Genomic DNA, 25,617 nt, shown 5'->3' on the forward strand with positions numbered 1-25,617 from the left:
AGCTTTTCTACACATCACCAGCTGTGGGTCTTATGCAAATTACTCAACTAACCTATAGCTCCGATTCCTTGGCTATAAAACAGGACAAAGGCATAAATGTGTACAGAGTGCTTAATTACAGTGCCTGGTACACAATGCAAAATGTTAATTATTATTATTACTTACCTTTCTGACCCAGCTAAGTGACTGCATAGTAGGTTAATAAGTTACATGTATTATTTTATCTTTGGACATAGAGGCTATTTTATTGTCCTCTGAAAGAGGTTGTATGTTTTTGTCTTTGAATATTTTGAATGGACAAACACTTGGATTTTTTAAATGTAAGTTTCAAATGCCATTAATCAAATGTCACTAATACATTAATCAACTGGCATTAATGAATTCATTAATTAATAGCATAAATGATCATGTAAAATATTTTCTCCTCTGCAGGGAAGAAAAATAATCTCTGGCGAGCATTTTCTTTTCTCAAATTTTAAAGTTTATTTTTAGATGATATATTTTCATTTTTCTGATCCTAGCTGTAAATATGTAATTTGTAGTGTTTAAGAGAACAGTAAAGGGGATTTGTGGGTCAATACAGTATCATGTGTAACTTTGGAGCTCCCGGCCTCCCTTCCTTTCTTTGATGTAAAATTGCTTTCCCACAAGTGGTCTGCCTTTGAAGGAGGGAAGGTAGAAATTTTAAAGAGTAACATACTTTTGAAAGAGTAACATATCCACTGGTGGAATGAAGGTAAATTAGGAATGGGATTCTTTTGAGGAGAGGCTAGTCAGGAGGGCTTTGTGGGGAAGACCATTAATTGAATCTTCAATTAAGTCTGAATAAACTGAAGCTGATTGGTAAAAGTAATGAAAAGATATCTGGGTGAGGCAGAAGAGTATAAGCGGCCAGCTTGCCTAGAGCAGATCATTTAAACTAGAAAATTTTGAGCTAGGTGAAGTGGAATTTTTTTTTTTTTTTTTTTTTTTTGAGACGAAGTCTCGCTCTGTCGCCAGGCTGGAGTGCAGTGTTGTGATCTCAGCTGACTGCAACCTCTGCCTCCTGCGTTCAAGCGATTCTACTGCCTCAGTCTCCCCAGTAGCTGGGACTACAGGTGTGCACCACCATGCTGGCTAATTTTTGTGTTTTTTTAGTAGAGGTGGGGTTTCACCATGTTGTTCAGGATGATCTCAATCTCCTGACCTTGTGATCCGCCCGCCTTGGCCTCCCAAAGTGCTGGGATTACAGGTGTGAGCCACTTCGCCCCGCCATGCAATAGAATATTAGTTGAGACACATTTGATGTAAGGCTCTGAATATGAGGCTGTTTAAATATTGTGCACATCTTCACATATTAGGAAAATGTATGTGTTCTTTCAACAGGATGTTAAAGTTTGAGTCAAAGAGAAAAGGGATTATGGATGCTTTTGGCATTTTCGCTATTTAATTATTTAAAAGAAATATTTATTTACATGATTATATGAAAGTATATTCAGCATTTAAAAAATCTTTTTTATTGAATTATACGTACAGAAAAGTGCACAGGTCATAAATGTACAGCTTTATGTAAATTTTCACAAACTAAACAAATCTATGTAATCAATGCCTAAACCACCCGACAGCATTCAAGTACCCCATAAGCCCCCTCATGCCCCATTTCAGTTAAGCTCTCACCTCCTACCCCAATATCACTATGCTGACTTCTGATAGATAGATAGATTGGTATCTGTTTTGTGCTTTATAAAATAGAATCATTTTGTATACTCCCGTTTGTTTCTGGATTCTTTCACTCAACGTTATATTTATCAGATTCATCTATAAATAAACTAGACTGTGGCTTGGCTGTAAATCATTCATTCTCATTCTCCTATAGTCTTCCATTACACAAATATACTGCAATTTGTCATCCATTCTACTATTAAATGAATGCTGCTGTGAGCATTCTAGTGCATGTCTTTTGATGAACACATTTCTGCATTTCTTTTGGGTGTAGATGTAGAAGTTGCATTTCTGAGTCCTGTGATGTCATTGCATGTGTTTAGCTTTAAGAGACACTACCGAATTGTTTTTGAGAGTGTATCAGTTTGCATTCCCATCAGCAGTGTATGAGAATTCTGTAGCTCCACAGCCTTGCTAGTACGTGCCATTTTCTACTTGTTTTCATTTTAGCCATTGTGGTATGGTGGTACTGCATTGTGGTTTTAGTTTGCATTTTGCCTGATGGCTGAGATTGGATATGTTTTCTTCTGTTTATGGGCCATTTGGATATTTTTATATTTAAATGTCTAGTCTTTTGCCCAATTTTTATTAGATTTTTTGGCTCTATTATACTACTTTGTAGGAATTATTTTTATATTGAGATATTTTTATATAAAAAATTTTGTAAGGGGATTTTATGGATTTCTATAAGAATATAAACTGAAAAATTCCAGAAACTGAAAGCCTTTTGCCAAAAGGAAATATTTATCTATTTTGCATAATGACTCATATACTTCATTATAGCCCTTGCCCTGCCCAGCACATGTCATGAAGGGTTCCATTTCTGGAACAGCAATAAGCAAGTTGTATAAATGCCAGCAACAATAATACAATGTGGAGTTTTTATTTTCTTTTTTCAGATGACGATTTATGAAGACTCAGTTGCAACGCATCTTACAAAAATCCTCAATTCTGATGAACATGCAGTGGTCATATCATCTGCCAAGTAAGTTGTGGGTTTTAAGTCTTTAAATAATTATATGGTGAAAATGAAAGGATAGCTGGTTCTTACCATTTAGGTCATTTATTTGTGAGTTTTCTTCTCAAAAAATACCTTGGAAGTAGCTTATGGAATTAGATGTACTAAATTTGAATTGATTTTTTAAAATCTTGTTAACATCTTATTTACAGTGGTGTATACTTAGAGGGTATTTTTTTTTGATGTGTAATTTGAATCATTTTTATCAAAAAGGTGTAAGAGCATTTAGAGTTTAATTAACGTAAATGTCTATTTAAGGAAATGTTTATAATTACTTACGCATTTCATTATAATTCATTATTTCCATGAACACTACTATTTAGGAAATGTTTACATCACATCAGTAAAAGGAAAATGATGACATTTTTCAAAATGACATTTCTCAGCATGCTTCAATTGAATAATTACATTTTAATTCAAATTTATCAGATTTTAGTAAAGTTGATTCTGTACATGGAGCCAAAGCTACTTGATGTTGTTATCCCAAATGTTGCCTGACTGGAATTTAGAATTTAGTTTTGAAGCATCTTATGCTGATGTCAAGAAACTGGAAAGTTGACTAGAGGAAGGGGTGATACCAACTGAAATTTTCAACTGATAAGCAAAAGAATGCTTTCAGCTTCTGACTTAGCAAGCATGGGTTACTATAATGCTGGAAGAGGAGAAAAGGAGAAGGAAAGAAAACGAGTGGGGAAGTGGTAAAGAAAAAATACACAAATTTTGGTATATTATGTACTTAATTCGCAGTGAAGTTAAGGAAAGACAAGATGAATCTTTATAAACAAATTTGTTTGTGAAAAAAGTACAAATATAGTAACAATTGCTTTTGACAACATATCCCCCAGAAATAGGAAACAGGACTGAACAATAGGAAAATTGTTGAATGGTTTACCGCCAAGGAAGCACACTGGTTGGCCCAGGAGAGGTGGGCTCTAGACTCTGTTTGGTGGGCAGAACTGCAGGTTTCTGTTTTGTACAAATATTGGACTAAAGCATCTTCTGCCATTTTTACTTAATTGAAAACAATTTCCTTACAATCATGTCTTTAAAACAAAATACAGAAAGAATTAAAAACTGCAATGAATATAAAACTACAACTGTCATCTGTAACTTTATTGTTTAATTTTTCTTGTAAAGGAGAAAATTTAATTGAATCTAATTTATTAATGTCAACAAAATAGAGTTTTAATATGGGAATTCTGTGTAAGATTGTATTTGAACCAGGTGCAGTGGCTCATGCCTGTAATTCCAACACTTTGGGAGGCTAAGGTGGGCAGATTACTTAAGCCCAGGAGTTCAAGGCCAACCTGGGCAACATGATGAAATCTTACATATATATATGTAGAGATGAGGTACACACACAGACACACTAGCCAGGCATGATGGTGCCTGCCTGTAGTCCCAGCTGCTCAGGAGGCTGAGGTGGGAGGATCACTTGAGCCTGGGAGGTGGAGGTTGCACTAGAGCTAAGATGGTACCACTGCACTCCAGTTTGGGCAACAGAGTGAAACTCGGTCTCAAAAAAAAAAAAGATTTTATTAGAGAAAAGGTTTCTACTGCCAAAAATGTTTTGCTACAAAGGTGTTAAGATTAAGAATGATGGGGAAAGGGGTGGCTACTATAATTCTGTTTGCATCTGTGGAAATTTCTTAGGAATTCCACTTAATTAAAAATATGTAAAAAGTATATGAAATGCAGTGATCAAATACATGAAAGTCAATATAAAGGTTTTCCTGACATCCAAACTATGAAAAGTGGCCAGTTAAAATATTTACTTAACTATATTAAACAAAAAATAATTCTCTTATGACTTGCTATACCTTAAAAAAGCTTCCATTACAGCTTTCCACCTTTGCTAGCAATGTCCTCTGAAATGTCATATCAAAATACATTTGATTCACAGGGCAAGGGCCAGGCAGTCACTTAGGTGTATGAATTGGGCCTGGGATGATAAAGACAATAGGAAGTGCTAAGGCCTGGGACAAGCTGGAGATTTGTCCATTTTGCCATCAAGCAATACAATTCATTGAAAACCCCAACAGCACTGCCCACCAAAGGAAGAGAGTGTGTAGCCTGCCTCTCCTGGGCTGGCCACTGTGCATCCATTCCGATCTTTTTCTACCATTCAGTCAGTCCTGTTTCCTATTTCTTGGGAATATGGAAAGAAGACCTGTTATTTCTCCCTCATGGAACTGTTAGGAGAATTAAGCTGAGTAACATAATAAGTATAGAGCTTATAAATGGCAGAGGGCTATATTAAATTTTGGTATCATCACCTCATGTTTTACCGGATTATGTTTCAGATGTTTACTTTGACCTTGGTCTGACTCTTTGTCTAAGGCACTGCTCTTAGCCTTAGCTTTGGGGTTCTCCCTAACCAGCATGCTTGCCCTTAAGCAGATTCCATTCCGATCTGTGTCCCCTCTTGTCACTCACTCATCTGTGCTTCCAGGCTTTTACAATCCCAGATACAATGGGGATTTGCCATAAAGAGGAAGAAGAGAAAAAAGAGGACACAATATGTAACTATTTGATACTAGAAATACAATATGTATTAAATTTTATTTATTATTTTTGGAAGAAAATCTCTTTATTCCAGTTATTTCACAAACAACAAAATCACAACAGCTGTTTTAAGGAGGCCATACAAACACTTACCTAGCCCCAAATTCTATATCATCTTAATGAAATTCTGCATAGGAAGAACACCCTCTTCCATTGCAATTCTGAAGCAAGGAAGCTATGAATGACAGAGAAGAGGCTTAACTGATGGCTTCACACTTTATACTTTCACTCTTCGTTATATTTTTATGCTAAGTTAAATTGGTCATGAGAGCTGATTTTCTGTGTCTTCAGCTGAACTTCTTGATTAGGCCAGTCCACGTGCACGTCTGCACTGTTTCAGCACCTCATTGGAACCCTCACCAAGCTTGACGTCACCCTAGTTCTGGGCACACTCCAGAAACTGTTCTGTCTTACACCAGCAAGGCTGCTGCTGTCCAGCTAGTCTCCCACAGGCTCCTGATAAGTAATGCTGCACCTTGCAAGCCCAGCATTACTTCCTCTGTTGAAGCCCCCCCATTCCTGTGATAGCTGACCCAGTGTGTGCCCCACAGCAGGGCCCACAGCCCCGCCAGCTGCAGTGGTTTTCCTCTGGACCATCAGACCTGGCTGCCAGGGCGCAGCAGCAGGAGACCCAACTAGAGAGGGTGGAACCACTGCTGGCAGCTGAGCTGCTGGTGCTGGCCTGGGTGCTGGTCTCACTGGAGGTGCCTGGCTGGCCAGAGGAGCCATGCTGGAGGTGCAGCTTTGACTTCCACGTGGCATTGCAAATGGGCAGTGACTCAGCATCTCTAAATTTTATTTTTATGGACATTTTCAAACAAAACTGGTATAATTACTTCCCACCATACCCATCATTCAGTTTCAGTATTTATCAACATTTTGCCATCTGCCTTCCTACTTTATTTTGCTACAGTATCTCTAAGAACATCCTGAAAATTATTCTATTCTACTTTTGGTATACAGTCATCCCTCTCCATCCATGCGGGATTGGCTCCAGGACCCCCTTGGATACCAGAATCCATAGGTTCTCAAGTCCCTGATAGAAAATGCCATAGTATTTGTATATAACCTACATACATCCTCCCACATACTTTAAATCATTTCTGGATTACTTATAATAACAAATAGAATGTATTTGCTGTGTAAATAGTTGTTATACTGTATTGTTTAGGAAATGATGACGAGAAAAAACGTCTGCACATATTCACTGTAGACACAACAATCTGTTTTCTTTTTCAAATATTTTCAGTCCATGGTTGGTTGAATCCATGGATGTGGAACCCGTGAATATGCAGGGCTGACGGTGTGTGTATGTGTGTATGTGTGTGTGCACATATAATCTTTAAAAAAAATCTAAAAAATTAATAATTCTCTAATACCATTAATATTACTCAAGCCATATCCCATTTCCTCCAGTTTTCTCAGAGATTTTTTTGTGAACCTTGTCTGAATTTTGACAAGGTCTTTTAAAAAAAACCCACACACAGGCCGGGCGCGGTGGCTCAAGCCTGTAATCCCAGCACTTTGGGAGGCTGAGGTGGGTGGATCACGAGGTCAAGAGATCGAGACCATCCTGGCCAACATGGTGAAACCCCGTCTCTACCAAAAATACAAAAATTAGCTGGGCGTAGTGGCGTGCGCCTGTAGTCCCAGCTACTCGGGAGGCTGAGGCAGGAGTATTGCTTGAACCCGGGAGGTGGAGGTTGCAGTGAGCCGACATTGTGCCACTGCACTCCAGCCTAGCGCCTGGTGACAGAGTGAGACTGTCTCAAAAAAAAAAAAAAAAAAAAAAAGACATAAAAACCCCCACACACTTTATTTGTTCAAAATTGAGACAAGGTTCACATACTGTATTTGAGTGATAGCTCTTTAAGACTTTAAAAATCTTGACCAGGCATAGTGGTCCATGCCTGTAATCTCAACACTTTGGGAGACCAAGGTGGGAGGATCACTTGAGCCCAGGAGTTCAAGACCAGCCTGGACAACATAGTGGAAACCCATCTCTACAAAAAAATTTTAAAATTAGCTGGGTGTGATGGTATGTGCCTTTAGTCCCAGCTACTCAGGAGGCTGAGGTGAGAGGATCGCTTGGGCATGAGAGGTTGAGGCTGCAGTGAGTTGTGATCATGCCAGTGTACTCCAGCCTGGATGACAGAATGAGACCCCATCTTAAAAAAAATACTTTAAAAAAATCTATAATGGTTACCCCTTTAAAAAAATTCTTACTAAGACATGACATACACAGTAAAGCACCTAAATCACAAGGGTACAGCTCAATGATTAAAAAAATACTGCGTACACACACACACACACACACACACACACACACACACTTGTAATTACTACCTAAAGAATTCCCTTATTTTGTGAATGTCATTTATTTGTTCAGTGATATACAATATTAAGGCAAAACATTTTAACCTCTTGTGTGTGTTTATATTTATTTCATATAATAATAATTCCCAGTAGCCTTAACTGTTTTCAGCTATTTTTAAAATGTTGAAATACTAATGGCAAAGTTGTATTCCACTAGCATAGCTAATATGTAGGTTAACCTAAAACAACATTTCTTTGACCTTACAATTTTATCAATTTGGTATGGTAATAGGAGTTATCTTCTGAGACTCACAGCTCTGATTAGCAATCATAGATGCTATTTATTAATAAAAATGAAAACTTATTAAATAAGTTGTCTTTAGCTGCAATATATGTCTCTCCTTTTATTTAGTCCGTAGTTTTAAAACTTTTTTTGCTTTAACAGTAGGAGTTAATTAGGTTTTTTACTCACTCATTCTACTCATCCCCCAAGTTTTAAAATAAATCCGATTTATTCTGTGTACAGAAGCTTCAGAAAATGGGATAACTAACTAGCAGGAATATTGAAGCCACTGTCATAGAACCATAGAATTTAGATTTGAAATCTAGGGATAATTTAGGCCAACCCGCATCATTTAATTGGTGAAGTGAGGTAGTTTTTAAAAATATTTCCTCAGTGCACAAAGATAGCTAGAGACAAAGATAGCTAAAGATTTTTATTTAGTATGTATTGATATGTCTCAATTATCTTCAGTGTCAAATTGAAACTTTTTATTAGATGAAAAATGAATTTTTTCAGATTTCCATATGATGACCTTGCCTGCCAATCTGTGATTCTGTCTGGGTACAATTCTTTATCTTGTATAGTATTTGCATATTTTATTGCCGTTTGCCCATACTTTAAGAAATTAAGTGGAAAGCTGATAAATGAGGGTACTAATACTAGCGATGAGAAGTATAGGTCTAACGTGTGTAATATAGTGGAGATGATGGTGGCAATCATCAGGTGTGTGAAATGTGGACTGTTGTTAGCCTCAACTGAGTATTTGGTTCACACAGTTGACTATGTTCAACTTTAAAGGAAGAGGACAAAGTTAAGAAATACAGTGTTGGAAATACGAAAAGTTCTGTCTAGGCCTTATGCAGTGGCTCACATCTGTCATCTCATTGCTTTCGGATGCCAAGGCAGGAGGATCCCTCGAGGCCGGGAGTTAGAGACCAGCCGGGGTGGCACAGAGAGACTACATCTTTACAAAAAAAAATTTTTTTTAATTAGCTCAGCATTGTGACATGTACCTGTGGTCCTAGCTACTGAGGAGGCTAAGCTGGGAGGATCACTTGAGCCCAGGAGTTCAGGCCTGCAGTTATCTATGATCACACCACTGCACTCCAGCCTAGGCAACTGAGCAAGACCCCCATCTCTAAAAAAGTTTCTTTTTGAAGTTCTTCCATTGATTAAAGATATAATTAGGAATTTAAAATGTTTTAATCTCTATGGGAAAATCTATGTTCTACTTTCATTTGTTTGACTTTTGCACATATTCTCTGGAAGTCTCATGCATAAAGTAGAAAGCTGTGTGTATTGTTAGAGAGTATCTTTTGTCTTCCTATAGTAAATACATCTTAAAATTGTTTTTTTCTCCAGTTTGCAAGTTCCCAGCTGGCAGCGCTTTGAAATCATACTATTTTTAAGTATATATTTTATTTCTGTTGTAATAACTCTACATTCACTATTTAGGTATAATAAAAGGTTACTTCATTCCCCCAGAATATAAATATCCTATATTCCTTCTGGCATATGGAACTTAATGAGCCATAAGGTAGAGCATGTCTTCTGATTCTTTCCACACTTGTGTGGCAAGCACCCTCCTAACCTTTACATGCCCCTTCCTCAGCTCCCTTGGCCACCAGTGCCACAGGATCATAATGTCTTTGTCAGCCACTGTCTGCCTCAGTGACATGGCACACTAAGGAGGAGCATCCCTGCTGCCCTTTTCATTCCTAGGCTGATGGAGAAGGGCTCTGTCTCTAGGCATGAGTAAAATACCAACAAAAGTAGCTATGAGAATGATATGACATATGCAGTTCACAAACCAAGAGAAAATTGTATCAAGAGGATGTTATAATCATGGCAAGAAAATCCTCTATTTCTGAGTTACAGGAAGAGGTGTCAATGCTCCTCTTCCTCAAAGTAGTGCATCTTACAGAAGGTTTCAGTAAAATGCATAGAAGAGATTTCATGATAGCATTATATTTTAAGAAATCCCATGAAGTATTGTTCACCATAGAAGATAAAATGACGTGAAGTACACGAATGCATCTCTAGTAAATGATAAGCTAGATTCTCTGTAGAAATTTGAGTTTAAAAAGCCAAGGAAGAAGGTTCAGAATTAGAAAATATTACCTTTATTCAAATAAAATCTAGAAATGTTTGCTAAAAAATAACAAGACAAAAATTGTTAGGAATAATATAATTTCCAAGATGATGAATTCGAAGGTTGGTAGTGTGTGTGTCTGTTGGGGGAGGGGTGGTGGTGGTGGTGCTGTGGTGTATGCGTGTGTGTGTGTGTGCATGTGTGTGTGCGCATGTGTGTGTGTGAGATTGTGTATGTGTCCTGTATCTATTGAATTGCTCAAGTTCATAATACCTAAGTATATGGAAATTTACCATTTATGCCACTCAACTACCAGAGAAAATTGTGAGTGTAATAGAAAAAATAACTGCTGGAACCTTTTTTTTCTTAATTTATATCAATGATAGAGAGCAATACTATGATTTAAAAAATAGTCTGATTCTGTCAGCATAAGCCTTTGCTTTAAAAAAGCTGGTCCTATGCCATTCTATTGATTGTTGTTTTTAATCCAACACCGGATTCAGATCCAAAGCTTTTTGAAAGGCAGATTTTGTTAGTGTTTCAAGTTATTTTGTCTTTTAGCTTATATCTATTGCAGAGAAGCCAAATGTAATTAAAAGAAACAAGTAAACCATATATTGCTGACACTAACAAGACCTAAATTAAATTAGTTTTGTCGTTATTGCATTGGTTATGTCAAGGAAAAAATGAATGGATTTACAGAGAATATAACTCATTTCAAGTGGCAGATTTGTTTTCAGCATAATACACAATCTGTTTCTCTTCAGTAATAATATCTTATAACTAACAATCAAGATCTCCATATGATAAGTAGTAGCTTGACAGTGACAAGATAAGCGATAATCTTATCTTTGTTTGACATTGCAATTTCTGTTACGAAAATATGTAAGCTTTAGAATTCCAGTGGAGAAAGCAAGATGATGCTTTATCATTTTTTAATGGGATCTAAAAATACTTAATTTAAATATTTGAGGAAAGCTTGTTATAACATGAATTACTATAATTTAATTAATATACAGCAAGGCTTATTCATGTATGCATTTATCATTTATAATGTCTTGAACTTATGTGAGACAAACTGCATAGCAGATAGAAGCATAGATGTATATACGGATGACCCAGATATTTGGCAGTTTGCTTAATTGTGTTTCTTTTTAAATATATTCACAAATCAAAGCAAATCAAATCATGAAGTTTACTAAATTGTACAACTTCTTTTTCTCAAAGGACGCTATGTGAAACTGTAAAGGACTTCGTTGCCAAAGTAGAGAAGATGTACGACAAAACCTTGGAAAATGCGGTTGTAGCTGATGCCGTGGCCAGTAAAGTAAGAGGGGACCCATTAGGGCATGAGAGTTGTTTACAGATAATGCTAACATTCAACTGTGTTTCAAAGCTAAATTGATTAAGTGGTTTGCCTGCCAAAACATCTTAAATCAAGAGAAAAATTACTTTTGGATTAGATCTGAGGATTTTAAAAAATATTCTATTTTATTGTTACCCTTTAATATGTAGGAAAACTGCATTGCTGAAAACCTAACTCAAATCCCTGTCCCAGCGATTGACTTTTTTTTGAGACTGAGTCTTGCTCTGTCACCCAGGCTGGAGTCCAGTGGCATGATCTCGGCTCACTGCAACCTCCACCTTCCAGGTTCCAGCGATTCTCCAGCCTCAGACTCCCAAGTAGCTGGATTACAGGTGCTTGCCTCCACACCCAAATAATTTTTGTATTTCTAGTAGAGATGAGGTTTCACCATGTTAGCCAGGCTGGTCTTGAACTCCTGACCACAGGTGATCCATCCGCCTTGGCCTCCCAAAAATGCTAGGATTACAAGTGTGAGCCATCACACCCGGCCATGATTAACTGAAAGGGAGATGCATAGCAGTCAGACCACAGGGGATCCCATGTAGCTGGGTTGCAGTGGGGAAAGCAAGGCTTCCCATTTCCAAGCAGATTTAGGCCAGTTCAGCTCCCTTCCAGCATGGTTCTTTGGATTTCCTAGATTTAAAATTCTTGGTCTCTTTCAGAGTGCTGCTTCTTGCATCGCCTTTTTCTTTACAGACTTCTTTCCCCCTTCATAAACTAAAATAAGAACAGTTTACTGAACCTTAAAAACTACCATATTTGCTTTTATAAATTCACAACAGGACCCTTTTACAAAAGGCTTGAATATCTTGGGCTTGCAAAGGGATTAGCTTCCCAAATCCATGCTGTAGATGGCAGTTTAATTGAGTGGAAGAAAAAGATAATAGAAATAAATATACATTTCAAGTTTTCTGCCTTTTTCTCTTGTCTTTCTGCTCTTGTGGAGAGTTTCAGAAAATAGAAACCCTCTCTGGCCATACTTCTGTCTCTAAACTAGTTCTTCTGTAACTTTCTCTCAGCATATCATCAAAGACAAATATATGAGGAGTAAAGGGACTGGAAATTTTATGGAGATGAAAGGTATATTGGAGGTAGCATCAACAGCTTCAGTCTTAAATGTTTCTTCACTGCTCATATACAAGAAAAGCAGAAAGATACAAGGGCTTGCCTAGTGCATGTTTTTCTTTCTGTATCCCTCTTCTTTTCCTTCCTCATCCTTGTGCATTTTCCTTCCTGCACTTTATTTGAGCCAATAGTCCCTTAGGCATTGTTCACTCCTATGCAAACCAAAACTTTGAAGGGGAGTTTGCCACAACTCAGTCAGATGTGCTGTTTCTGATGCTCAAAATGGTGCCATAGTCAATTACTTTTTTAAAAAAATTTAGCCAATGTTTTGTATAATGTATAGCAAATTTTGTGTAATTTTTTATATGAAGCATCACTTGGTAGCAAAGTGTCTATTATGTTCTTTGAAGAAAAATAGCTGTATGAACATTGTAAAGATTTTTTTCCCCCACGAAATGGAGTCTGAATGGTTCTGAAATTATAAATTAATGAAATTATGTAATAATTGTGCCAATTTAAAAAATTGTAAATTATTTTATGTACTAAACATCAATAAAGGCATCGTCCCTCTAAATCAAACACCGTAATTTACATTATCATTGTGTATCTCTACAAAATGGAGATTTTAAAATTAGCTGCTTCCAGAACCAAAATATCTTCAAAATTAAAGATGGGAATTTTAGTGTTTTTCTCTCTTGGGATTAAACTTTCAAAACATCTCTATAAAAATTTATTGCACTTTGTCTGCTGATCTTGATTGTTTTTGAATATTTTTCTCATTGCCACATTTTCCTCTCAGTGTTCAGTCCTCAACGAGAAGCTCGAACAACTGCTGCAGGCTTTGCACACAGATTCCGAGGCTGCACCTGTTCTCCCAGGCCTCAGCCCCCTCATTGTGGAAGAAGATGCTGTGGAATCGTCCAGTGAAGAGTCCCTTGGTGAAAGCAAAGAACAGCTCGTGGATGATGTTACAAAACCTTCCTCCCAGAAAGCCGTCAAACCGAGGGAAATCATGTTGCGGGCAAATAGTTTAAAGAAAGCAGTGAGGCAAGTCATTGAGGAAGCTGGAAAAGGTACATGTTAATAAATTTAGTTTTGGAAGAAGTTGGCAGCATTTCTACTGCAAGTGTAACCAAGTTTTTGTAGTGGTCAGATTGGACACACTTTTTAAAAACAAATTTTTTAAGGCAAGATAGAAGATAAAGCCATTATAACAAAACTTGTACATAGTCCTATATATTGTTATAGCAGTAGCAAGAATCAGCATATTAATGATGAATAAAATAAAATACCAGAAACAAGTTACATGGAAACATTTCTATCTAAAATATAAAACTATTTTAAATGACATTTAAAAAATTTTAGAGTTTACTTAATTGGAATCTGTTGAATTCTTAAAGAAAATCAAACCTGTAAACTACTTTGAAAATATTAAAAAAAATTTTTTTTGAGGCAGGGCCTCACTCTGTCACCCAGGCTGGAGTGCACTGGCGCGATCTCAGCTCACTGCCACCTCCACCTTCCACGCTTAAGCTATCCTCCTCCCTCAGCCTCCCGAGTAGCTGGGACCACAGGCATGCACCACCATACCCAGGGAATTTTTTTTGTATTTTGTTTCACCACGTTGCCCAGGCTGATCTCAAACTCCTGGGCTCAAGTGATTCACCCACCTCAGCCTCCCAGAGTGCTGGGATTACAGGCGGGAACCACTGCACCCTGCCAGAAAATACTTTCTTAACGTTAATTTCCTAAATGTTTATGTTGCTTTATTAAGAGCTTATAAATGCTCTGCCTTATTTTAATTTTTAGATTAATGGACCTATTAATACTTCTCAGAATTTTAGCTGTAGTCTAAATGTTAATTTTAATATGAATGATTAATGTTCAAAAACCCCTTTATAGGTTGTAACTTGTAATTGTATTTCATTCTCTAAAATTCTTATATTTTACTTTTTCATTCTGATAGAAATATGATTTTGACCACTTTAGTTTTTAATCTTTAGTTCTTCAGACATCAACCCCAAGTCCATTGCTAAATAGTGTTTATTTGTGAATCTAATTTCTTTTGGCATATGTTTCAATTTTCCTTTCCTGAGCATATCTTAATATTAATGGGCTTCATTTTTCCTTATCCAAACTATTTATCTTCTTACTACTGAAGTTATGGATGACCCGACAGTTCACCCCTGTGAACCAGCTAATCAGTCCTCTGATTATGACAGCACAGAAACAGACGAGTCTAAAGAGGAAACTAAAGACGATGGTGCCAAAGAATCACTAACTGGTGAGGAAACTGGGAAAGAAATTATTTTGGAATTAAATAAAATGTCATTTTGCTTTTACTTTTCAAAAGACTGATCAGTTTGAAAAAAAACTATTTGTATTCTTATTTTTGAAAAGGCTTTTTAGAAGTTAAAGCTTAGATATTCATGAATAGTAAAACAAAAAAGATCACATCTAGACTATTGTCCAGTACTCTCACATTCCTCTCTTATCATGTAATCTAGCGATTATAGCAATAAACTTAGGATTATAGGACCAAGGATAATTAAATATGTTGGTTTTCCTGACAAAAGAAGAAAGAAACACCTAAATCATCTGATTTTAACCTATTATAGCTCACAGATTTCTTTGAGAATTATAAGAAAGCTGTTCTCCTAACACTCCAAATGCACACAATTTGTCATTTAAATGATTCAGCAGTCCCTTAAGTTCCATCGATCAACCTTCTGGGTTGACAGTCCTCATTAAGCTTCAAAATCACAGGACTTTAAAGCAAGCTTGAAAATCACAGGACTACTAGTAACAGCCCTCTCTTTGTTGAAATTATTTTTACAAGGAAATGAATATGTAAATACCTGAAGAATGTTAAATATCTTTCTAACTTTTAGGTTTTAATTGAAAGTGAATTTATACTTTTAATATTTTACATTGCCTAAGGGAAAAGTTTCTAACTTACTGGCAGAAATTAAAATATTAATGAAGATGAGACAATAATATGAAAATAAATATGTGGTACTTACGAAAAGTCAGCACAATTATGTCAGAACTGTTTGCAGTCATAATAGACATTGGGGATTATTAGAAGTGCGGGTGGGAATGGTAGAAAAACTAAGTATTGGGTACTATGCCGTATATCTGGGTAATATCAATCATACCTCAAACCTCAGGATCACTCAATATACTCAGATAATAAACCTGCATGTGTCTCCCTGAATCTAAAATAAAAGTTGAAATTATTAAAAAAAGAAATTGTCTTCATACAATAAAAAGAATCAAATTTATGGAGTACTGATCATATACCAGATCAGATTAACATTTTCTGCTTCAGCTATGGCACGATGAAGACCTTTTATTACCCATGTTTATGGCCAGTTTTCCATAGGACTAGTAGTGGTGAGTACATTTTAAATTTTACATGTTTGAAACATTTCTTGTTAACTTAGCTTTGAAAAAAATTAGATGGTAGGTTTATTAATATGTTGTTGCTAAATTTATTCTAGCTTTAATATGAAACTAAATGAGTAAAATGTAAACTTAATAAGTAAAAGGAAATATAATTGATAGTTATTTTAAATTAAAAAATCTGTTTTCATCTTCTTCTCAAAAACTTTTAAAAAGAACTGTTTGCAATCACTAAATTTTTGGCTTTACTTTCATTATATATAAACTTGGGCAAATTTCTTAACCTTTCTATGGTTTCCTCATCTCTAAAATAAGGATAATATTCTACCTACTTCATTGGGTTTTTGTGAAGGTTGAAAAGTTACTCTATGTGAAGTGCCTAGAATACTGTCTGGTAGATAGTGCTGTCTGAGTGTTCACTGTCATCTTTGTTGTTGCTATTTTTACTGCTACTATTACTGCTGCTGCTGCCACCACTAATTACATTAACTGTGAGAGAATATTTTATTGTACTTAAGACTCTCAAAGACTTTGAAATCAGACCTCATAGACCTCACATGTTCAGCATACAACCCAATGCAGGCATGTTCTAGGACCCTTGAAGCAGATGACCACGAGCCTTAGGACCACTCACTTCCAATATATCCCACTCTACGGTCAGCTCTAATTGTTAGAAAGTCATTCTTTATATTGAACTTTCTATTTTCTCCCTTAAATTTCTACCCATGATTACAGTAATAATTAGGTTTTATGAATGATAGTTAGACAATAACAATGACTAGCCTTTATGTAGTGCTTATGTTAGTTTAAGGAACAATCCCATATACATTTCACATATCAAAGAGGACTCTGCCTCTGGAGCCATTTCTCCTTCTCCTTCTCCTCATCCTCCTCTCTTCTTTCTTCTTCCCCTTCCTCTTCTTCTTTCTTTCATCTTCCTCCTCCTCCTTCTTCTTTCTTCTTCCTCCTTGTTCTTTTTTTCTTCTTCTTCATGTGGCATCCCTTAAATGATACTAAAAACAGCCTTGTTGGCATCAGACCTTCTCTCACCTTACATCTTCTTTTTTTGGATGATCTGTCCTAAAGTTTCTGTACCAGTTTTTAAATTGATGATTTTAAACCTTTTGTTTTTCTAGTTGCACCCATTTGGTCAATGTTCATCTTAAAATGTGATACACCATTTTAAACAAACTTCTTCAGATATTTTCTGTTGTGTTTTAGCACATTGGTACCCGTACACTACTCATTAAGGCCATTTTTGACGTTACAAAGACTAGCCAAGACTTCTCTTTTTAAAAACATAATTATAGTAGTTTATACTGATCCCAATGAACTTTCATCTTTTTTATTTAGATTATTATTTCCTCCTGTGAAGCTCTTTTGAAGCTTGATTCTGTCATCTTAAGTTTATTTCATCTGTGAATTTGATAAGCAGGCCTTAGATGTTTTCATCTATTGGAAAGTACTGATTAAAGCATCAGTAAGGATGCCATTGTCAGCTCGGCTTTTAATAGATCTTATACATTGATAATTCCTCCTAAGATGATGGCTGTTAGGAGGATTGGTTTGTCAAAGCTCATTTAATGGTTTTCCAATCGGCTATCATCCCACCTTACCATACTCTTAAACTTGACACTTCCATTGTGGCCTGTAAAAGAAATTTAAAAATGCAAATGTAGTGCTGTAAATATTGATATTGAAATAGACACAGATTTACAAAAGTCTTTAATAGTACAGTATTTGATCTTTATTTTGGCTAATAATATGACTTGTTGGAAATGAGTAGCAATAGTGGAAGTATTTCTATATGAAATATCATTTTTGTAGGTACATTTATTATATCATCATGTAATTCATAAGTCTGAGATGTGAGAAATGCAGTACATTAATATGATTGATGAGATGCTTTATTTAAGAAGAACTAGAAAACATTAATTTAGTTACCTGGAATGGAACATCAGTCTTAGTCATTAGTACACTCTCTGCTTTTTGTCAGAGTTGAACATCAAAAAGTTGTTTTTATGAGAAATTAGCCCCAGGAGTCCTATCTATTTAAAAAAGGGGTGGCTGTTCTGGTACTTTAGTGCAGTGGGACTGTTTTTGAATGAGAGAATAGAGTGTAAAATTAATATAGTTTGTTTATAATTAGTTTTAGGGAGAATGAAGATAATTAAGTTTTAGAGTATTTTAAAATGAGTTTAAGGATTACTGTTTCTTAAAAATACCTACCAGTAACTCTTAAATTGTTTAAGGGTACCATTTGCCCTGCATTAATTTGCCTCAGTTTAGAGTTAAATCTTTCTTTTTGTTGTTTACTTCGAGAGTAATTATGTTTCAGAATAATTTTTAGATGTGTTGAGCTTTTACAAGAATATAGAACTGTTTGGGCAAATCATCATTTTGTATAAATAACTGAGAAGTATAGGAAAAATATGTTTATTTCACTTGAAGATAGATGCAGATTTTCTTCCATTTATTTGTTTATTTATGAGACAGAATCTTCTCTGTCACGTAGGCTGGAGTACAGTGACGTGATCATAGCTCACTGGAACCTCAAACTCCTGGGCTCATAGGATCCTCCAGCTTCACCCTCCCAAGTAGCAGGGACTGCAGGTGCATGCCACCATGCCTGGCTTACATTTTTGTAGAGACAGGGTCTCACTGTGTTGCCCAGGCTAGTCTTGAATTCCTGACCTCAAGTGATCTTCCTGCCTCAGCCTTGCACAGCTTTGGGATTACAGGCATGAGCCACAACACCTAGCCTTGTCATTTACTGAAGACAATATTAAGTCGTGTTTCACATGTTTGCTCTGAGAATTACATTAATTAAATTTGATCATTCACTTGATATTTATGAGAAGAGGATTACATGGGTAGTGTGCATTATAACATATATGTTTCATTTTCAAAAATAAGCAGACTTCAGAAGTTTCATTTATCTTTAAATGTGGGTTGATTATAATCAAATTATGAGTATTAGTGACCTTTAATTATGGTAAACATCTATTTTCTACTGATCTCCTATTTGAGCTTAGAAATTAGGACTTCGGATTCCCTCCATGTAAGTCTCAAGAAAATGTGAACAATAACTACACATAATATTTTCATTTCTACTGATTGTTTAAACATTATTTTGTTTTAAATTTATAAGAACTTGCTTATTTTTATAGCTTTATCATTATCTCTTTCTAATCTGGATTTTTTGCCAACAGTTAAAACTACACCTCGGTCTCCAGATGCCCGGGCAAGTCATGGCCATTCTCAAATTGATTCTCTCCCTGGTCCAGCTGTGGCAGCCAGCAAAGAAAACCTCCCTGTACTCAATACCAGAATAATCTGCCCAGGTAGTACAGATTCTGAAACATCATGTATTTTTCAGTATTTCTGTAAAAATGTATAAGTATTTATTTCCAAGAACAGTGGAAACATGTTCTTAAAGATAACTGTTCTTTTAGTAGAATGTTCTTGTTATACTTTCAGTGAGAATCCAGGCCCTTAGATTCTTCCTTGTACAAAAGTTGCCTAGGAAGTATTAAAACACATGTTTCTGGGCCTGTCCTGAGAAATTATGATTTGGTAATTCTGGATTGAAGCCCAGGAACCTGCATTTACTAAGTTTCCAAAGTAAATCCCATCTTATGTCCACTACTTCTTAAGCTTTCCTTTGGTGTTTTTTAGTCAGTGTTCTGCTGACTCCTTTTGGTTTTAAGTCCTAAGTCTCTCTGTAGTCATTTTAAGACATCTTGATGTAAAGTATTCATAATTGTGGATTAGGCAATGATTTCTTGGATATGAGAAGCACATGACACAAAAGACAAGTAAATTGGACTTTATCAAAATTAATAGTTTTGGGATTCAATCCCAAAACTATTAATTTTGGTAAAGTACAACTTAAGAATTTACAAGTAATGTATCTGATAAGGGACTGATATCCAGAACATAAAAAGAACTCTTAAAATTCAACAATAAAAAGGCAAATATCCCACTTTGAAAATGAGAAAGGGATCAAAATAGACATTTTTTTTTTTTTTTTTTTTTTTTTATTTATTTATTGCATTTTAGGTTTTGGGGTACATGTGAAAAACATGCAAGGTTGTTGCATAGGTGCATACGTGGCAGTGTGATTTGCTGCCTTCCTCCCCTTCACCCATATCTGGCATTTCTCCCCATGCTATCCCTCCCCAATTCCCCACCCCCCCGCTGTCCCCCCCACTCCCCCACAACAGACCCCCATGTATAGTGCTCCCCTCCCTGTGTCCATATGATCTCCTTGTTCAACACCCGCCTATGAGTGAGAACATGTGGTGTTTGATTTTGTGTTCTTGTGTCAGTTTGCTGAGAATGATGGTTTCCAGGTTCATCCATGTCCCTACAAAGGACGCGAACTCCTCGTTTTTAATGGCTGCATAATATTCCATGGTGTATATGTGCCACATTTTTCCTGTCCAGTCTATCATCGATGGGCATTTGGGTTGGTTCCAGGTCTTTGCTATTGTAAACTGTGCTGCTATGAACATTCGTGTGCATGTGTCCTTATAGTAGAACGATTTATAATCCTTTGGATATATGCCCAGTAATGGGATTGCTGGGTCAAATGGAATTTCTATTTCTAGGTCCTTGAGGAATCGCCACACTGTTTTCCACAATGGTTGAACTAATTTACACTCCCACCAACAGTGTAAAAGTGTTCCTATTTCTCCACATCCTCTCCAGCATCTGTTGTCTCCAGATTTTTTAATGATTGCCATTCTAACTGGTGTGAGATGGTATCTCAATGTAGTTTTGATTTGCATTTCTCTAATGGCCAGTGATGATGAGCATTTTTTCATATGCTTGTTGGCCTCATGTATGTCTTCTTTTGTAAAATATCTGTTCATATCCTTCGCCCACTTTTGAATGGGCTTGTTTGTTTTTTTCTTGTAAATCTTTTTTAGCTCGTTGTAAATTCTGGATATCAGCCCTTTGTCAGATGGGTAGGCTGCAAAAATTTTTTCCCATTCTGTTGGTTGCCGATTCACTCTATTGACTGTTTCTTTTGCTGTGCAGAAGCTGTGGAGTTTGATTAGGTCCCATTTGTCTATTTTGGCTTTTGTTGCCAATGCTTTTGGTGTTTTGGTCATGAAGTCCTTGCCTACGCCTATGTCCTGAATGGTTTTGCCTAGGTTTCCTTCTAGTGATTTTATGGTGTTAGGTCTTATGTTTAAGTCTTTAATCCATCTGGAGTCAATTTTAGTGTAAGGTGTCAGGAAGGGGTCCAGTTTCTGCTTTCTGCATATGGCTAGCCAGTTTTCCCAACACCACTTATTGAACAGGGAATCCTTTCCCCATTGCTTGTTTTTATCAGGTTTGTCAAAGATCGGGTGGTTGTAGATATGTTGTGTTGCCTTCGACGCCTCTGTTCTGTTCCATTGGTCTATATCTCTGTTTTGGTACCAGTACCATGCTGTTTTGATTACTGTAGCCTTGTAGTAGAGTTTGATGTCTGGTAGTGTGATGCCTCCTGCTTTGTTCTTTTTGCTTAGAATTGACTTGGCTATGCGGGCTCTCTTTTGGTTCCATATGAAGTTTAAGGTGGTTTTTTCCAGTTCTGTGAAGAAGGTCATTGGTAGCTTGATGGGGATAGCATTGAATCTGTATATTACTTTGGGCAGTATGGCCATTTTCACGATATTAATTCTTCCTAACCATGAACATGGAATGTTTCTCCATCTGTTTGTGTCCTCTCTTATTTCGTTGAGCAGTGATTTGTAGTTCTCCTTGAAGAGGTCCTTTACATTCCTTGTTAGTTGTATTCCTAGGTATTTTATTCTCTTTGTAGCAATTGTGAATGGCAGTTCGTTCTTGATTTGGCTCTCTTTAAGTCTGTTATTGGTGTATAGGAATGCTTGTGATTTTTGCACATTGATTTTATATCCTGAGACTTTGCTGAAGTTGCTTATCAGTTTCAGGAGCTTTTGGGCTGAGATGAGGGGGTCTTCTAGATATACAATCATGTCGTCTGCAAATAGAGACAATTTGACTTCCTCCTTTCCTAATTGAATACCCTTTATTTCTTTTTCTTGCCTGATTGCTCTGGCTAGAACTTCCAGTACTATATTGAATAGGAGTGGTGAGAGAGGGCATCCTTGTCTAGTGCCAGATTTCAAAGGGAATGCTTCCAGTTTTTGCCCGTTCAGTATGATATTGGCTGTCGGTTTGTCATAAATAGCTTTTATTATTTTGAGATACGTTCCATCGATACCTAGTTTATTGAGGGTTTTTAGCATAAAGGGCTGTTGAATTTTGTCGAAGGCCTTCTCTGCATCGATTGAGATAATCATGTGGTTTTTGTCTTTGGTTCTGTTTATGTGGTGAATTACATTTATAGACTTGCGTATATTGAACCAGCCTTGCATCCCCGGGATGAATCCTACTTGATCATGGTGGATAAGCTTTTTGATGTGCTGTTGTAATCGGCTTGCCAGTATTTTATTGAAGATTTTTGCATCTATGTTCATCATGGATATTGGCCTGTAGTTTTCTTTTCTTGTTGAGTCTCTGCCAGGTTTTGGTATTAGGATGATGTTGGTCTCATAAAATGATTTGGGAAGGATTCCCTCTTTTTGGATTATTTGGAATAGTTTCAGTATGAATGGTATCAGTTCCTCTTTGTATGTCTGGTAGAATTCGGCTGTGAACCCATCTGGACCTGGGCTTTTTTTGGGTGGTAGGCTCTTAATTGCTGCCTCGACTTCAGACCTTGTTATTGGTCTATTCAGGGTTTCGGCTTCTTCCTGGTTTAGGCTTGGGAGGAGGCAGCTGTCCAGGAATTTATCCATTTCCTCCAGGTTTTCTAATTTATGTGCATAGAGTTGTTTGTAATAATCTCTGATGATGGTTTGAATTTCTGTGGAGTCTGTGGTGATATCCCCTTTGTCATTTTTTATTGCATCTATTTGATTATTCTCTCTTTTCTTTTTTATTAGTCTGGCTAGTGGTCTGTCTATTTTGTTGATCTTTTCAAAAAACCAGCTCCTGGATTTATTGATTTTTTGAAGGGTTTTTCGTGTCTCTATCTCCTTCAATTCTGCTTTGATCTTAGTTATTTCTTGTCTTCTGCTAGGTTTTGAGTTTTTTTGATCTTGCTCCTCTAGCTCTTTCAATTTTGACGATAGGGTGTCAATTTTAGATCTCTCCTTTCTTCTCATGTGGGCACTTATTGCTATATATTTTCCTCTAGAGACTGCTTTAAATGTGTCCCAGAGATTCTGGTATGTGGTGTCTTCATTCTCGTTGGTTTCGAAGAACGTCTTTATTTCTGCCTTCTTTTCATTGTTTATCCAGTCAACATTCAGGAGAAAGTTGTTCATTTTCCATGAGGCTGTGTGGTTCTGGGTTGGTTTCTGAATTCTGAGTTCTAACTTGATTGCACTGTGGTCTGAGAGACTGTTTGTTATGGTTTCCGTTCTTTTGCATTTGCTGAGGAGTGATTTACTTCCAATTATGTGGTCAATTTTAGAGTAGGTGTGATGTGGTGCTGAGAAGAATGTATATTCTGTGGATTTGGGGTGGAGAGTTCTGTAAATGTCTATTAGGTTTGCTTGTTCCAGGTCTGAGTTCAAGTCCTGGATATCCTTGTTAATTTTCTGTCTCGTTGATCTGTCTAATATTGACAATGGTGTGTTGAAGTCTCCCACTATTATTGTGTGGGAGTCTAAGTCTCTTTGTAAGTCTTTAAGAACTTGCCTTATGTATCTGGGTGCTCCTGTATTAGGTGCATATATATTTAGGATCGTTAGCTCTTCTTCCTGCATTGATCCTTTTACCATTATGTAATGTCCTTCTTTGTCTCTTTTGATCTTTGTTGCTTTAAAGTCTATTTTATCAGAGATGAGAATTGCAACTCCTGCTTTTTTTTGCTCTCCATTTGCTTGGTAAATCTTCCTCCATCCCTTTATTTTGAGCCTTTGTGTATCCTTGCATGCGAGATGGGTTTCCTGGATACAGCACACTGATGGGTTTTGGCTTTTTATCCAATTTGCCAGTCTGTGTCTTTTGATTGGGGCATTTAGTCCGTTTACATTTAGGGTTAATATTGTTGTGTGTGAATTCGATCCTGTCATTTTGGTGCTAGGTGGCTGTTTTGCCCTTTGGTTGATGCAGATTCTTCATTGTGTTGGTGCTCTTTACCTTTTCGTGTGTTTTTGGAGTGGCTGGTACTGGTTGTTCTTTTCTATGTGTAGTGCCTCCTTCAGGAGCTCTTGTAGAGCTGGTCTGGTGGTGATGAACTCTCTGAGTTCTTGCTTGTTCACAAAGGATTTTATTTTTCCTTCACTTATGAAGCTTAGTTTGGCTGGATATGAAATTCTGGGTTGAAAGTTCTTTTCCTTAAGGATGTTGAATATCGGCCCCCACTCTCTTCTGGCCTGTAGGGTTTCTGCTGAGAGATCTGCAGTGAGTCTGATGGGCTTCCCTTTGTGGGTAACCCGACCTTTCTCTCTGGCTGCCCTTAGTATTTTCTCCTTCATTTCAACCCTGGTGAATCTGATGATTATGTGTCTTGGGGTTGCTCTTCTAGAGGAGTATCTTTGTGGTGTTCTCTGTATTTCCTGGACTTGAATCTTGGCCTGCCTTGTTAGGTTGGGGAAGTTTTCCTGGATAATGTCCTGAAGAGTATTTTCCAGCTTGGATGCATTCTCTTCGTCACATTCAGGTACACCTATCAAACGTAGATTAGGTCTTTTCACATAGTCCCATATTTCTTGTTGACTTTGTTCATTCCTTTTTACCCTGTTTTCTCTAATCTTGCCTTCTCGTTTTATTTCATTGAGTTGATCTTCGACCTCTGATATCCTTTCTTCTGCTTGGTCAATTCGGCTGTTGAAACTTGTGCATGCTTCACGAAGTTCTCGTGTTGTGTTTTTCAGCTCCATCAATTCGCTCATATTCCTCTCTAAGTTGTCCATTCTTGTTAGCATTTCGTCAAGTCTTTTTTCAAGGTTCTTAGTTTCTTTGCATTGGGTTAGAACATGTTCTTTTAGCTCACGGAAGTTTCTTATTATCCACTTTCTGAAAGCTGATTCTGTCATTTCATCACACTCATTCTCCATCCAGTCTTGTTCCCTTGCTGGTGAGGAGTTGTGATCCCTTGTAGGAGGAGAAGTGTTCTGGTTTTGGGTGTTTTCATCCTTTTTGCGCTGGTTTCTTCCCATCTTTGTGGATTTATCCACCTGTTGACTTTGTAGTTATTGTCTTTCTGATTTTGGTAATTTTAAGTCTGCTGTGGCAGAACTCATAAACCCCCTGCTCTTCCCCCCAGGTGTTCTGTCCCAGGAAGTTACGGTTTTATGATGTTCCCCTGTGCGGTTGCTGTTTTCCCTTCCCACAAGGTGGCAGCCTAGTCACACTCAGTTTGCAGAGGCTTCGCTAAGCTGCTGTGGGCTCCACCCAGCTTCCGTGTGAACTTCTGGGTGTAGTTAGAACTGCTTCCGCGATGTTGGCCCGCCCCTGTAGTGACGGAGTCTCTGTAGTGGCGGATTGCCTTGTTAGATTGCCCTGGGAACAGCAGGGTGCCTATGGAGAACGCCCCTCCTCCACAGAGTTGCACCGTCCCGGTTTCAGTTGTGTTTCAGGTCTTCTTGCTGGGTAAGAGGGGACACCGTCTCATCTGATCTGCCTCTGGAGCCGCTGCGTTGGCTAAAGCCGCGGCTCTGAGATTCGTGGCACTGGCCTGGCTCCCCGTTTCAGCTCCCCTTGCTGGCTTATAGGGGACTCAGACTCTCTCACTTTGTACAGTGAGCCGTTGCCTCAGGGTGCCGGCCCAGCGG

General features: G+C 37.3%; 1 protein-coding gene across 3 annotated transcripts in view; it reads left to right on the forward strand.

Moving 5' to 3' along the window:
• DGKH (diacylglycerol kinase eta) overlaps nucleotides 1-25,617 on the forward strand; it is a 194,560-nt gene that overhangs the window by 127,356 nt on the left and 41,587 nt on the right. For all 3 annotated transcript variants that reach the window (XM_012476780.3, XM_012476781.3, XM_064361779.1), the window contains 5 exons: nucleotides 2,601-2,686; nucleotides 11,203-11,302; nucleotides 13,206-13,479; nucleotides 14,568-14,690; nucleotides 19,024-19,155. In XM_012476780.3, coding sequence (XP_012332203.2) covers nucleotides 2,601-2,686; nucleotides 11,203-11,302; nucleotides 13,206-13,479; nucleotides 14,568-14,690; nucleotides 19,024-19,155 — 715 coding nt within the window. The remainder of the gene's footprint in view (nucleotides 1-2,600; nucleotides 2,687-11,202; nucleotides 11,303-13,205; nucleotides 13,480-14,567; nucleotides 14,691-19,023; nucleotides 19,156-25,617) is intronic.

The sequence above is a fragment of the Aotus nancymaae genome, unplaced genomic scaffold, assembly GCF_030222135.1.
Source record: "Aotus nancymaae isolate 86718 unplaced genomic scaffold, 86718_ANA_hifiasm-v0.15.2.pri h1tg000043l, whole genome shotgun sequence".
Classification (NCBI taxonomy): Eukaryota; Metazoa; Chordata; class Mammalia; order Primates; family Aotidae; genus Aotus; species Aotus nancymaae.